Source organism: Amborella trichopoda, chromosome 1 (assembly GCF_054954075.1).
Source record: "Amborella trichopoda isolate Santa Cruz 75 chromosome 1, AtrichopodaSantaCruz75HAP2 v2.0, whole genome shotgun sequence".
NCBI classification, from domain to species: domain Eukaryota; kingdom Viridiplantae; phylum Streptophyta; class Magnoliopsida; order Amborellales; family Amborellaceae; genus Amborella; species Amborella trichopoda.
The window spans coordinates 55,046,677-55,063,785 of record NC_142336.1 but is presented as its reverse complement, the minus strand read 5'-3'; the positions used below and the strand labels follow the sequence as shown (position 1 = coordinate 55,063,785).

General features: G+C 34.1%; 1 protein-coding gene across 1 annotated transcript; it reads right to left on the bottom strand.

Annotated features, from left to right (window-relative positions):
- Window positions 1–13,535: 13,535 nt before the first annotated feature.
- Window positions 13,536–14,744, bottom strand: LOC18440885 (uncharacterized). The gene has a single exon (XM_006851022.4). The coding sequence runs from the start codon at window positions 14,608–14,610 to the stop codon at window positions 13,756–13,758; it is 855 nt and encodes a 284-aa protein (XP_006851085.3). The 5' UTR covers window positions 14,611–14,744; the 3' UTR covers window positions 13,536–13,755.
- Window positions 14,745–17,109: the final 2,365 nt, after the last annotated feature.

Genomic DNA, 17,109 nt, shown 5'->3' with positions numbered 1-17,109 from the left:
TTTATTTATTCTCTCTATGTAATATTGATGCATACTCTCTCCAATAATGCCCTCTAATTCAAGGAAAAAATTTGTATAAGGATGCTACCTTATAATGTAGAACAACGGATGCCCCTCAAAAATCTATCGAAAACGGTAGTTTTAATGTTGAAAAACCCTTTGATTGATCATCTCGATATAGAGATGTATGACTATGAAAAATAAAAAGATTTTAAATCTCAGAAATAGTGCATTTGATAACATATTATCTGCACCGTCCATTTTCAAGACTTTCATATGTTATAGATCTACTGGATTGTAACTATTTTTTAAATTTAAAATTTTATAATTAGATATAAAAATGGACTTTGAGATAATCCTAATAACATTTTACATCAAAATTATATGGATAAAATTTGAAGGCCACCGTACCTTCCATATGCCAACTGCACCCCTAATTCAATGCGCCATGCTCACACGTTTTCTGCGTTTTGTCACAAAAAAACAGTGTTGTTGATAACCATTTGAGAGGTGGACCACGCGAATAAACTAAAGAACACGACAGATCTATTTCTCTCTCTCTCCAACCAATCTCCATCATTCATGGTCAAAAGGACAGTGACCGTGAAAAGGGTAGAGACGGGTGGCAATGGATTCGAGATTGACCTCAGACCCAATAGGTAGACCCGATTCCGATTTAGGTATGGGTTTAAAAATTGGACAGGTAGATTGGGTCTGGGTCCAAAACTTGGTTCCGAAACACTGTTTATATTCGGGTTTAGGTCCAGCAATAATTATTGGGTCTCAATATATAAAATATAAAGGAAAAAGTTTATATAAAGTTCCAACATTAAAATGTAGAAATAAAGATGCACCTAAACATCCATCTAAAAAAGTTGTTTTGAAAGACCCTCTAATTGATCATTTCTACATCGAGATGTATGAATATGAAAGAAAAAAAATAATTGAGTCCCAAAAATAGTACATCTTGCAACACATTATCTAGGCCGTCCATTTTCAAGATTGTCATATGTTTCTAGATCTATTTGATTTTAACCATTTTTTGAGTTTAAAATTTTATAATTAAATATGAAAATAGATTTTCAGATAATCATGTTATGATAAATTTTGGAGGTGCGCCTTAATTAGATTGCTTAAGGTTGCAGCCTCATATAAACCACAACCATAGTCAAATGGTCCCAATATATTTGAAGGGATTGTATACAATGAAACCATTTACTTATGGAAAAAGTTTATATAGAGCCCAGGATCTAAACAATCAAATTAGTGCCCACCTCAAAAATAACCCTAAAAGAAATTGTTTTGATGCCCAAATATCATCAAATTGATTATATCGACATCAAGATGCGTCGACATGAGAAAAAAATGGATTTCAAGTTTTTGACATAATGCATCTTGTAATGTATTTTTCGACCATCGATTTTCAAGATTTGTAAGTTTTCATAATTTGCTCGATCTACACTATTTTTTAGCTTTAAATTTTATAATTAAAGATGAAAATATATTTTAAGGCTATCACTAATATTTTCAGTATTGAAATCACATTTCTCGACACTATTTGAAGATGCGTTTTGAAAGAAGGATACATGTGATCTAGCCGGAGTATATAATAATTTTTTATTTATTTTTCAATTCTTTTCTTTTCTTCACGATTTAAAACACTCACAAGAAGTCATTTTACAATATAACAACTTCAAATAAAATAAAATAAATGAATACAATAAGATCCCAAGTACTTGAAGTCATTCAAAATATTTTTTTCAATAACAAAGAAAAAACACAACCTATGCTTAGAAATAAAAAATATAATAAATAAATATGAAAGAAACAAAAGTGGGTGTTGTAGATTACCTCAACGGGGCTTCTTACACCTCACGCCGACTTACCACTTTGCGATGGTGCAGGATCTAAGGGTCGACCTTCAATTTCAACTGAAGAAAGCAAGTTTGGACAAGCCACACCAATAGAAGAACATAAACCCTTTTATCACAAATCTCAAACCCTTAAATGAACCCCTTTAGCAACCTAGATTGAGACCGATATTTCTTTTTTCTAACACAAACCTATAGTCTAAAACTTCAAAGAGAGATGATGAGAGGGTTGAGAGAAACACCATATGAGAGATATAAAAGACGAGAGCGTGGGATAAACTTTCTTAAGAGAGCAAGAGATATTCTAAGTGGCCCGTGCCCCTTTATGAGATGTACGAGAGAGATGGAAATTAAGTGTAAGAGATAAGGTGTAGAAATTTAGGTAATGATCAATCTTTTTTTATAAGCTTTGAACAAGATTAGGGTCTTTATTGGCTTGCCTCTCATGTGAGATTGAATATGCACCATTGATCTTAGGTGACTTGTAGGACTAGATATATGAGCCGTTCATTCCATAGATGGGCTATCAACAACATATGGAATGTGCTATAACCATTATCCCCCACTTTCTAAACTATTTTCCCATCAATTAATTCAAATAAACAAATTAATATACGATAATATTATTCTTTATTATTTTATGCTTAAGCCTTCTCACACATACTAAAAATATGATTCAAAATTTCTACAAGGCTCAAGCTTACCAAATACATCTTTTTTATCTCACAAGACAAGAGCTCGTGCTTTTTAGAAATGACAAGTTACCTAGGTGGGGCGTGCTAGCCTATGTGACACATAATGGGCCCCACCCAATATGCAATGGTGGGCTCAAATATCTATTGGGCTTTCTATACAATTATATTATTTTATAAATTTTTTAAAAATACAAAATTATTATTTGAATATTTAAATAATTATAAAATCAATATATCTATTTTTATAAATCCAAATTTAATAAATAAAATATTCAGATATTAAAAAAAATTCAAATAATAATTTTAAAAATCATATATTATTAAAATAAATAAAATAAAATATGATGGAAAAAAGATCTACACATTCCACCTTCAACTGTGAACTAAAATCCACACTAGTTTTCTCAAACTGATTCAGCAGTTCCCATGACCTATAGTCTACTACAGGGACTCATGATTGGACCACCAAAGTCAATCAATTGGCTAGGGAATGTAATCTCAATCTGTGGATTTCAGGTTCTCCCCTAGAGACAAACCATAATCCGCTAGACCATCATGATGCAACCATGACTCTATGGTGTATATGGGTAATCTCTCACACATTTACACACTTCACCCTTAATGGTGGATGACTATCTCAATATGACTATCTATGTACAAGTCGTTTGATGATACAACAATGAGATTTTAATCTTATCTATGTAGACTATTCATCACACACAAGAGTTACACAGTCTATCGGCTCTCATCTAGGCATACTCCAATCTCATCAAGGGCTAACCCACTAAACCCTCATCAGTTTTATCTCTATGCCTAGGTACCTTGGGTTTTCCAACTCGACTGACCTAGCACGTCAAAGCCAAATCCGAGTATCGGCAAATTGTATTTACCTAATATGGTTCACAAGATGATCACACTCCCATTGAGTTTATATTTCACTATATACAATGTTTATACACGCTCTTATAAGGCATTTAAAAGGCCACATAAACCCAACACGATTTATTTTAATTGTTTAGATCCTCGGCTCTATGCAAACTGCACCTTTTACTTATTGTACACAGAGGTTACAATTGCTTATAACTATCCAGTGTGAAATTTGAGAACTTGAGTGTGTCACAAAGTTCGAGAAAATTCCTTCTGAATTTTTTGCTTGGTCAATGGAATAAATGCAACCACATAATTCACATCCAAAGGTCAAGATCAATTGTGACCATCTTGTACAAAAGCTAAATAGTCTCATTATATACTTTTCTATATTTAAATACAATTAAATACATAGATTTTTAAATTTTTAGGTATAGGTCGGGTCCAGGCCTGGGTCCCATGCTATATTTTTGGGTCTAGGTCTTAGTTTAGTGAATTCGGGTTCGGTCAAGTCCCAGTCTGGATTCCATATCATTTTTTCGGGTCTGGACCCTGACTCGGACTCGTTGCCACCCCTAAGAGGATAGGGGCAAGGCCGTGCTCTCTCTATTTTCTAAAAAATATATATAATATAATTATTTATTTTTAATATAAAAATATCACAATTATTATTGACCGTTAATTGCGAAATTGGACTGAAAACAAAGTTAATGATAAACTTCCTCAAACATTGTGACGCATTTCGATGTGATTTCACATCCCATAGTTAAAAATAATTGTGACGAAATGCTCTTATATAGTGTCATGCATTTTGATTAAAAAAGTATCTCTCACCTCTCAGCCTCTTCTTATAGTGCTTTTATTTTTTATTTTTGTTTTTTAAGAAAATGGTAAAAGTGGTTAAAGCAGAACCCTTTATCTCTGCTGTCTTTCTCCTTCTTTTTTTTTCCCCCTTTTTTCCGTTTTCTAGTGTCGAACTGTTTATGCATAGGGTGTGGTTTGAATAGAGCCTAGGCTCTAAATAATCAAATTAGAGCCAACTTTCAAATAGTATCGAGAAATATGGTTTCAATAGAATTTTTGTGATAGTTTTAAAATATATTTTCATATTTATTTATAAAGTTTAAAGCTTCAAGTATAGTGTAGATCGACATATATATGAAAACTTGAAAATCTTGAAAATTGAAGGTAAAAAAATGCGTTACAAAATACACTATTTCCAAATCTCGATATCCATTTGTTTCTCGTGTCCATACATTTTGATGTTAAGATGATCAATTTCAAGATATTTGGCCATCAACACAACCTCTTCTAGTGAAATTTTTGTGGTAGGCTCCAATTTGATTGTTTAGAGCCTTGGCTCTATATAAACTTTTCCCTTATGCATAATTCTCATGCGTGCATAATCAGCACATGTAGAAATGAGGGCCCCTTATTAAATCTATTTTTGAGATGGATTTTTTGACTTAATTTTTAAGGATATGTAATCTCTAGCATGGTGAGCATGAGTATGAAAACATAATAAATTTTTAAAAACTAGAAATAATAATTCTATTAAGAAAACATTTGGACCGTTAGTTTCAATTGTTTTTAGATGGGCCATTGAAAAGCATGATTTATGCCATGAATATTTCAAAATAATAAAAAAGCAAAAACATAAAAGTTCCCAAATCCTCTAAAAAACTATGAAAATCATCTAAAAATATATTGGTAACTAATATATTGATTTTTTGTTTTTTTAACATTTTTTTTTATATATTCTTGCAGGTTGTTGGGGCTAAGAGAGTCAAGTACCCCTCTCGTCGCCGCTAGGGCGAGTCTTAGTTGCTTGCCCGAGTCCAAAAACATTTGATAGGAGAAATTCAATTATCATATAAAATAAATAAATAAATCAAACTTTATACAAAATATTTATATGCACAAGAACTCAAGCCCACACCATGCCCCAGTCCTAATAACTCAGCCATGTTGAAGTCGACTTAGCTGGTTTTAAAACCGAGTTGGTAGGGCGCACACATTCTGTGGATGGTTAAAAAGTGCATAAGCAACTTCTCATGGTTCGAAGTGAACCTAGCCTCATCCAAATGCAAAAAAAAATTAATTTTAATTTTTAAACTTATATTTATCTAAAAAATGGATTTAGTTTCTTTTTAAAAAAAGATAATTAAATAAAAAAATTAAAAAACATTTTAAACAAGACATATTGACCAAAATAAGATTACATATATTTTGGTTATTTTTATTTGAAATATTTTTTAATTATCTTTATTTAATTTCATTTATAAAAATTTAATTTATATCTCAATTTCAAATAAATATATTAATTAAATAAAAATTAATTTTTAGCAATTCGACTTGGCATCTCAATCATTGGAAAGGTGCTTTTGCATCCTTCCTACGATACGCGTGATATGGACAGGATACTTTTCCTTTAAAACCTTACGTTATCAAACACGAAAGCTGAACCCCTCTCTCTCTCTCTCTGCCTCTGCAAATCTCTCTCCAAATTGCTTAGGGACCAAGGGGTCGCGCACATACAGCATACTCCCAAGGGAGTACACTGAACACCTATTCCCTCGGTCATACGATTTTTATTTAGGAAATTTTTAATCTAAAAATTGGGAACCATTAAATTATTGAATTTTGAGCTTTTGAATGCTTAGATCTCACACTCCATAAAATAGACGGTTTCTATTCAATATTGAGGCATTATTTTAATCTAAACCCATGATTTGGATTTTTTTTATTATTTTGAGTTTTGTATATAGGTGAAGATAGGGCCAGGGCTTCTTTGGCCTGGCCTAGTTCAAGGGAACAGGGCCGGGCCAGGGACCTAGCCCGGTACCATCACTACTTTAAGATAGATGTTATAAGGGCGATCGCACTACATTAGATGCAGCCCCTGACGCACCAAAACCCCACATCATGCAGACAACATTTCTCCTCTAAAAAGTAGAAGGAATCTCATAGTACAATTTCCCAAAAGAAGTATGATTATGCATCACTAACCTTCATTTGACGCTGACCCGGCGCTGTATTCCAAGGCATTTGGGGTTTTAGAACAAATGGGAAATCCCAAACATGCGACACACAATGACACCGGGTACTAAAGCTCGGTTAATTAGTATTAAACAATGGGGAGATACCTAAAAATTGATAATTAAGTTAAAGTAGTTTTTTAATACTTTTTTCTTTGATGCAGCGACGAATTCTAGGGCTGCCAACTGCCTGTTTGATTGCACAGTTGGCCTCCTCGTTGTTTAATGGAGAAGTAAATTAGAGTTGTAAATAGTGGTTAGGAAATTGCCTGTTAAGTCTTCCTGTTTCCAATCGGACTAGGAAAATGTTGGATGTTTGGTATGTGATTTTGCAAGTTCCGAGCATAATTATCGGATTGGAGTGGCCAATGTAAAAATTAAAGTTTGGTAAAAAAATTGGTCAAAATTAGTGTTTTGACCAGTTTTGTCAGATTCGATTGGCCGGTTTCAATTGGTTCAACCAGCCAAACAAAATTGGGTTGATTTTTTTTTATTATATTTCATATTTTTAAATTATTATTTATTTTTTATATATTTTTTTAAAACTTGATCTAATTGGTCAAACTAGTGGTGGGACAGATTCTGATTGGACTAGACCCTCACCAGTAAAACAGTTAGTCTACTTATAATGTCTTTCTAAAAGAGCACATCATATACTCATTCCGTTGGGCAACAAAGCTACTTTGATAATATTTTTTAATATAAAATGAATATGTTAACAACAATTTGGATGTTGAGTTCAAACCAGCGTTTTAAAAAACGCCGAGTCGAACCGGACTCGCCCGGTTCAACTCGAAAATCGTGAAAAGGGGACCGGATCGCCTAACAAATCGGAAATCGTCCGGTTCTAGAGAGAACCCGACGATTCTGTACAGTGAATCGCCGATTCACTGTACGGAATCGGCGAGTCCGAACAGTGAATCGGCGAGTCCGTACGGAATTTTTTTTTTTTTTTTTGTAATCCATGATAGATTTTTTGTAATACTTGATCGGTTTTTTTGTAATACATGATCGAATTTTTTTTGTTTTTTTGTAATCCATGATCGAATTTTTTGTTTTTTTGTAACCCATAATAGAATTTTTTGTAATCCATGATCGAAATGTTTGTTTTCTTTTCTTGTAATCCATGATCAATTTTTTTGTTTTTTTGTTTTTTTTTGTAACCCATGATAGAATTTTTTGTAATCCATGATCGAATCTTTTGTAATACATGATCGAAATGTTTGTTTTTTTTTTGTAATCCATGATCGAAATGTTTGTTTTTTTTTTTGTAATCCATGATTGAATTTTTTGTTTTTTGCTTTTTTTGTAACCCATGATAGAGTTTTTTGTAATCCATGATTGAATTTTTTGTAATCCATGATCGAACTGTTTTTTTCTTTTTTTGTAATCCATGATTGAATTTTTTGTTTTTTTTTGTTTGTTTTTTTTTGTAATCCATGATCGAATTTTATGTAATCCATGATCGAATTTTATGTAATCCATGATCGAATTTTATGTAATCCATGATTGAATTTTATGTAATCCATGATTGAATTTTTTGAAAATTTGTGATTTTTTTTTTTATTCCATGATCGAATTTTTTTTTGTAATCCATGATAGAATTTTTTGAAAATTTGTGATTTTTTTTTTAATCCATGATCGATTTTTTTGAAAATTTGTTATTTTTTTTTTTAATCCATATTATTCAAAGAGAAAATGAGAGAGATGATGATTCTGAGGCCACCCTATCCCAGCCATATTATTCACATATCGAGTCCCAACAACAACAGTGTAGGGATGAGCACGAAATACTGTAAATTAAATGCTGAATGGCGGTTCATGCAGGGAAAGAACATATCAATATTCGCATATTCATTCAAAAACATAAAAATTCTTAATAGAGTACCCTCATTTTTTATTGAATTCCTAAAAAACAATATTTATAATGAATTTTAATAATTTTTTCGAATTTGTTTTAAGCTTTATTCTGACCGATTCACCCGATTCTCGATTCGGATCGCCGATTCGTAGATCCGGATCGGTTTTTTGGAAGCCCGATCCGGATCACCGATCCGTTTTTTAAACCATTGGTTCAAACATTTGGACTTTACCTTCCAAAAATCGGACTATCGCTATTTAACTTTAGGATGTTATTTCCTTGAGGTACATAGAGCGTGTATATGGAGATTCTGTTTTTAAAGTCAGTCTTCAGGTTGAGGAGGTTACATCCCCAAACTTTGGGTCCTAAAAGTAGTTTAATATGGCGATTAAGAAACATCCGGTCGGATCTATATCGTTTGGTCCGACCTCGAACAGGTCCCTATTATCCCAGTTTATTTACAGAATCAAGTGCCAGTCTGATTTGTATCAAATCGCATGGTTCTATCAGAGAACCGAGAGATTCTGGCAAGGATTCGCCAATTCAAATCGGAGAATTGATCGTTCATGTTTGTTTTTTCTAGGGCTTAAAAAATCTTCAATTTCCCTCTTGTTTTTCATCAAATTCTTTCAAGTTTATCCTAAATTATTCATCCTCATCGATCTACAAGAGCCCTATCAAATGTTTTGGAATCAAAATGGAAAATCTCTAGGATTGAATTTGAGGTTTGTCCAGTCATGGTTCTCACCCTTTCCTTCAATTCTCCTTTATTTTTATTTATTTCCACTCAAGAAAAGACCTTTATTATCGTTCTTAACTACTCTATGAGATCTACATCATACCCTTTTTTATGAAATAGATAGATAAAAATTAGTTTGTTTCTTCATTTTAAGCTCAATCTTTTTATTTGGTTTGAATAAATGTTTGCTGTGTTTAAAATAATGACTTACATCAATTGAAAATCTGTGTTTCATGTTGAAACTTTATGAAAACATTTTCTTCCCTGTCATTTTCAACTGGATCACCCGCATCGGCTGATCTAGATTGAAATCTCCAAATCAAATCAGTTGCCCGAACCAAAAGCCGAATCTAAGGCAAAAGACACTGCTCTAAAAATTGAGATGATTGGACTTTGAGACTTGAAATCCTTGATTTTTCCGATTTTTTTTGTAATTCAGTAGGGAAGAAATAGTTTAGAAATTAGTGTTTTTATGATATTAGGGTGTGGGATGGTGCCACCACGACCCCTGTCCTTTACCAACGCCTTCTCCGACTTGCGAAATAGGTTCAAGTAGTTGTACTTGAAATGTTTGGCTACTTAGTGACCTATAGACACTTCTCCTGTTTCAAATTTAAGTTACTCAATAAACTATATTTCATCGTTATTATACATTGGATGATATTAATACATATCTATTTAGTGAATTTTTATTGTACTTCACTTCCATGAGACATTCATTATCTACTAGTATTTGAGTTTTAATATTTTTTTTTTTCAAAAATCTGATTTATCTGAAATTTAGGACTTGTGTATGTTTAATATTTAACCACCTCGCACATAAATAAAATTATTAAAAATAATTATAAAATAATAATAATAATAATAACAATACACCTAAAATATCCATAGGGGTAATCCGTTCACTTTTAATATTTGAATTATTATTTTATTTCGTTGTACCTCATTAAGGTGAACACACCCACAAAATTTGAGGTTAATAATATTTAAAAAAAATTATTAGAATTCACACACTATCATACACCTGTGGTTATTTGTTGGACTTTTAATATTAATGAGCCATAAAGGAAATATCATATAACTTCACTTATGAGTATTTTAAGTGTTTTTGCTACACATTTGAGTAAATAAAATAAAATAAAACTGGAAAAGATTGGGTTTGTTTACAAAATAACAAATTTCCATATAAAAAAACAATGCATACTTATTCTTCTTCTCTTTTGAAGATTTGAATACTTATTCTTCCTTGGTAGGTCTCGGACTTGTTTGCCTTGCGAGAGAATCAAAGCTCGAAGTCTTTAACCTAAGAAGACCTCTCGAGCAAACAAAAGTAGGAAAAAACTTCTCTGTCTCTCTCAATTTTGTTTGGTAGGTGGATCTCTCTTTCTCTCTCTCTCTCTCAATTTTGTTTGGTAGGTGGATGCTCAGGACATTTGAGAATGTTGCTGCAAAAACACACACAGGCACACTTTCACCATCACTGACACAATCTCACCAAACCAAATGAAAAGGGAAAATAAATCCAAAATACGGGCTTTTACGCTGTGTAGCTTAAGTTTAGAAAGCATGTCGTGATTCATATGACCATAAGTTTTTATAGTCCAAAGATGGTCTGCTCCTCCATCCACTCTCTCGGGTAAAACCATGCGTTAAGACTCCAAATATAGGGCACTTTTCACCCAAGTTAGCAGCTATTTGGTATGAAAATATTTTCTTACTGAACCACATGAGAGAATTTTTTCATCTCTTACATTAACCAGACGTGTTGGAATCCAACTTGGCAACTGATATACAACAGTGTTATTAGGATTGCATTGGCCATTCAGTTGGTGAGAAGTTTGACCCAATTAGAACTAGTCCGACCACCTGTTCGAGTGGATTTCAAAATACAGAGAAAAAAAAATGTATAAATAATAGTTTGAAAAAATGAAATATTTTTTTTAAAAGGTTAACACAATTTTATTTGATTGGTTGGACCAATTGATATCAGATGGTCAGGGCGGCCAAACTCGTCAAACACATTTTGATCAATTTTTTTTTTCTTCAAACTATATTTTTAAGGGATTGTATACAATGAGACGATTTATCTTTTATACAAGTGGTCACAATTGTGCACAACCATCCAATGTGAAATCTGAAATTTTTTTTTTAAGTTCGAGCTTGGTCAATGGAATAAATACATCGATCTAATTTTACATCCGATGGTCAAGATTAATTGTGATCTCATCAAAGATAAATAATCTCATTGTATACTTTTCCTATTTTTAATTGGATTGGACAAACCAAAGCATCGGTTTGGCAGTCTGACCAGTTGGACTGCTGGTCCAGCTCGGTCTTGACAATTATGGCATAACAATAAAACCAATTACTTTTGGTTCGATCTCCTCAGCCAAACAATTAACCAGTAAAAAAAAAAAAGAGTATGTAATACCACCATTTACTTTTGGTGCAAAAGAGTTAAAATCACCCATTGTCATCAGGATGTGAAATTCGACGGCCATTAAGTGTGTTCAAAGTTCAAACATTCAAAAAAAAATTCCCAATCATTATGCCAATAAATAACGCAATCCCCGCAACTAAGCTTTACATTTGACTCAGGGATGATTAGGACTTTTTATACCTAAGGCCCATTTTCTGGATGGTCGGTCCAATCTAAGCATTGAGCAACTCAAATCTTTTTTTTTTCTTGAAGATACTCATCCATTGATTCTCGATATAAAATTTTAGAGTATGCTTATCGGACCAAACTGCCCAGTCCAACTGCCAATCGGTGTCTTCTCCAGCCCAATCCAAAATAAAAGCCCAATCCAAAATAAAAACCATATTTGATCGAAAGTTAATCAAATCAACCAAATTTACTCAAATCCATTGGCTGGTTTAACTAATCATATCACCTACTTTTAACCAATCGACCCAGTCAAAACTCCATTAGAAAAGGTTGTTTTGATGTTGAAAAACTCTCTAATTGACCATCTCGATATCGAAATGTATGAATATGAAAAAAAAAGGAGATTTTGAGTCCCATAAATAATGCATATTGCAACACATTATCTAGACCATCCATTTTTCAAGATTTTTATATATTTCTAGTTCTACTTGATTTTAATCATTCTTAGAGTTTAAAATTTTATAATTAAATATAAAAATAGGTTTTCAGATAATCTTAAAATTCCTTTACACTGAAATCGCATGTTATGATAAAATTTGGAGGTGCGCCTCAATTGGATTGTTTAAAGTTGCAACCTTGTAGAAATGGCACCCTTGTTCCTTTTTTGTTATACTTTATGTCTTAAGCCACTATTCTTAGTTTTTATTTATTTTTGAAAATTCTATCTAATCGGTTTAATGAAATCGATATTTTTTTAGACTAAACCCGTCACAGATCCGGAGGACCAGATACTACTCATAGTTATTTTACCCGAGAAAGCAAATGTACGAAGTGCTCTTGTAGGATCACAAACAGCAAGAGTCTAGACTACCACTTCAAATTTTCACTTTGCTCCCAATTTCAAAGATGATTCCGGGAAAACTACGAAGGAAGTTATCAAATACACCCTTTATCACCGTCCAAATGAACACCATGATGAAAATCATGCACGTATAAGTTATGTGGTTATGGGATCACAGCACACCACTGCAAGCCTCGGTGGTGCATTACATGCCTCATTCTAGGAAGTTGTGAATAGGCAACAAAATTTAGGAATTCGGACTACCCAATCGGTGTTAATAGGGAGCTGACGGACCACCTGGCCTCTCTATTGCCGATGAGAGAGAAAGGTGGAGAGAGAGAGAAAGAGGCATCCATCTTTTCAAATTTTTGATTCAGACGCAACGGACAAAAACGTTCAAAGCCTGGCAGGCATATGGCTCTCTCTCTCTCTAACTCTCTCTCCTCTTCACATGGCATCTCCCTCTGAAGTGCGTCGAATGCGGTAAGCATGTGATAGAGAGAGAAGTGGTGGAGTCTGATACCTCTTCTTCCAACATTGCATAGCATTAATTGAATATGGAATAACTATAACACAGCAACAGGACAGCAACAAGACGCCATTAAAGGTGTACCAGTAAAGCAGTACAAAAACAGCACAGAAACATGAAACCCAACATGTGAATCACATAACAGCAACATCTAGCTTCATGATCAATCACTTCCAATCAAATTCAACACCCCTTTTTTGCCCTTTCTTGTTTGGTCGGTGAAAAAGGAGTGCTCAGTCTGATTAAATACATTCAAAGGAAGGAAAAAAGTTAGAGAGAGAGAGAGAGGTGTTCTAGAGAGAGAGAGAGAGAGAGGTGTTCTTCTCCCAGTTATCCACACTGATCATCCAAAATCAAAATAAACATAACCATGAAAACAATTTGAAAGAAAATGAGAGAGAGGGAGCAAAATAACCGTATCCAAGGAGAAAATTTGAAAGAAAAAAAGAAATATGAGAGAGAGAGAGGTTTACCTCCTGTCATCCATGCACCAGAACCCAACATTGAGAATTAATCTTTTACACAAATTACAGACATGGAAAGGAAAAAAAAATTCATAGCTTTATTTTTCTCTCTCTAAACAGTAATGGTTGTTTCATTACAGAGGCCAACCAACGCAGCTTCAAGCACCAGAAAAACCTTCAACCCACTTCTCTCTCCCCTCAAAACCCAAGTTACTTCTCCGTGAAATTTGCACCATTAAAGCTCAGATCTTAACTTCCTGTGTCCTCTTACAGTGATTAATGGCACCTTGAATGGCGCTCTGCAACTCCTCCATGCTACTATCAAGAGAAGAGTGAGAAACAGGACATGACGATCTACCGAGAAGGCCACTGTGAGTAGGAGAAGACCTCATCGAAGAAGGGCAACTTCCAAATGAATAAGAGAGCCCGCTCGCTCTCCTTCTCCTTCTTCCCATCTCCGAATACCCCAAGTTTCCAGAGAAAGAAATCGAATACCTTCTGCAACTCTCGAACCCCGAATCCCTCTCTTCTTTCTCGCTCCTCTCTCTCACCCTCTGTTTCTGCGAGATCCTCTCGCAGAGGGGCTTCACTTTTCTGAGGTACCTCTGGATGACATCAATGGGGGACTTTGGTTTGGTGGGCTTTTCGGGTTTCGCCCGAAAAACAGAGGAGAAGCGAGTTTTGAGCTTCTTGAGAGAGGAGAGAGAGAGAGAGAGGCGAGCGGCTCTGCCATCTTCCTCAGTGGCGTTGCTGGATCGAGCAGAGAGAGAGAGGGAGGTGCTATGGCGGGGGGAAGAGAGAGAGTCTTGAGAGCTTCCATTGGAGTGTCGAGAGCTGGAAGAATCAGAGGATTTGCTCCAGAGGCTATTGGAATCAGTATCGGATGAATTTGAGGTGGCCTGGTTGGGTGGGCTTGTAGAGAGAGAAAGAGAGTGGAGCATTAAGAGGCGAGGAGGGAGGTGGAGAGGGAGGAGTTGGCCTTTGAAGAAGAGCTCATCGGCTGGGCAGAAGCGGGAGGTGATGGGGGAGGTAGGGGAGAGAGAGACGGTGAACTCGAAGTCGGAGGAGGAAGGAAGAGGAAGAGGGGGAGAGGCCATCGCCCATGTAGAGGTAGAGGTAGAGGTAGAGGTAGAGATAGAGAGAGAAGGGCGGAGGTCGAATTTTGTTCAAGTACTGGTTAGTAATTTTGGAGTTATGGTAGGTAAGAGAGAGTGCAAACCGAGGGGAGAGAGAGAGACAGAGAGGGAAGCAGGAAGCTACAATTCACTCCTCCCACTTATTACATTCCAAAATACTCGTGAGGAGAGAGAACAGCGACGGTGCGCTTTGTATGGTTCTGAGGCCCTCCACAATCGAACCAAACCGCACCTTCCGCACATGTACTCCAATACTTTCTCATACCCTCAAAATAAATTGTCATCTTTATTTATAATATTTAAAGCTTTACAAATAGTGTACATCCAACGTAATTTGTCATCTTTATTTATAATATTTATTTGAAGCTTTAAAAATAGTGTAGATCGAATGGATCTATGGAAACTTGAAAATTAATGGTCCAAAAAATAGATGCACTACTTTTAAAACTTGAACCCCTTTTTTTTTTTCTCATGTCCATACATCTTGACGTTAAGATTTGAACTTCAAAACAACCGAAATTTTTGAGGTGGGCTATAATTTGATTGTTTAGAGCCTTGGCTCTATATAAGCTTTTTCCTATATATAATAAGATGCGGGTGTTTTTTCATGCCAATTGGTCCTGGCTAGTGTTGTCAAATTTTGGTTGTTTCAACTCAGAACCGGCCAGTCAAATTGGAATCGAGCATTAACCGATCTGGCTTTGGTAGTTCATCAAGTTATTTCATATAACCGTTGTATAGTAATATGATGCAACAACTTTAAAAAACCATCTTATGGCCATTTGTTTGATCCAAATTTTGAAATATACACTCTTTTCATTCTCATGAACAATCACAAAAAAAGAAACAAATTAAAAACACAACCTATAAAGTATTTTTTTAGCCCAATTAATATAGACCGCTCAATTTAGAAGGATTTTTTCATTTCCAATTTTTTTGGATGACTTTATTATCATCAGATGAACAATGTTTAAAAAAGAAAAAAATGATTTTGACTTTATAAAGGCTAACATCTTGAAATTCACAAAATGAATGGTTTAGATTCGTTTTTAGATAGGACTCATTTTGACGATATCTAGAGTTCAAATTGAACTGTTTTTTTAGGGGATTGATTATTGAGATGAAGAGAGTGTGTGTGTAAAATTTGAGGCCATACAAATACCACAAATATAGTTTTCTAGAAGTGTCATTGCATTATACTATGATACGACCGTTGCATCGGATCATTGCTCATAAATATGTGTATATAATCCCCAAAAAATAAGGGATTTATAACGTGGTTTTTTGGCCATGAACACTTATTTTTACATTTCTTTTTTTTGAAAATTTTCAAAAATCCCTAGGATGCAAATTGATTTTTTTTTTTAATATATTATTTTCATTAATTATACCTTCCATATTTTTTAATTTTCTTTTACTTTTTTAACACTTTTTTGGACAGTCCAAAACTTACTCAATTAAGTTGATTGAACAAGCCAGTTTATCGGATACTCGAAACCGGCTAAAGTCCCGTGGATTTGAAGTAAAAAAATCCCCATACCTAATAACATGAAGGAGCTTTTTCAGGTGAAAACATACGAGGAGTGCCCCTACACAGAAGAAAGTGAAAGGCATAGTAATAAAAAATAGTCATATGTTGACAGACTACCAAATCACCATCCTGTAATTAAGAGTATTGCAAGGATGGGAACCACTTAACTATCTAGGGGTACTGGTCAAATTGCTGGTCGATTTCGTTAGAATTTTTTTTTAAATAATAAAAATAATTTTAAATATAAAATATATCAAAAGCTTTTATCCCTATATAACCTATAAGACTGCCCACAACATTAGTCGGCAGTCTCACCAATCGATCGGGCTCATACCAAACTCGAAAAATTCCTTTTTTGCATGGGTAGAGATTAGTAATTTGACTAGTGATTGATATCTTATTTAGTTGTGTGATCGGAGAGTGAGACCAGTTAGTCATCTCGAGAGAGACCGTACCAGGATTCCAAAATAATTACCTTGCACACTTACACATGTCAAATAGAGAATTATGGGTTAAATAAACCTTAAATCTTATGTAATTCAGCTTTTAAACATAGGAAAAATATGTAGGAAAAATATGTATTATGTACCACTTCGAGAATTCGTTGGCATAATGCCACTCTAAGCATATCTCTAGAAAAATGTTCTCAATGATATAATTACATCGCCAAGCATATTACATTGCACATTAAGCAAGCATTTAAGTAGGGGTGTGGTTTGTCAAATTAGAGCCTACCTTCAAATAGTTTCGAGAAATGTGGTTTCAATACTGAAAATCTATGTGATAGTCTTAAAATGTATTTTCATATTTTTTTTATAAAGTTTAAAGCTTTAAAAATAGTGTAGATCAACAGATGTATGAGAACTTGAAAATCTTCAAAATTGACGGCCCAAAAATGCATTACAAAATATATTATTTTCAAAACTTGA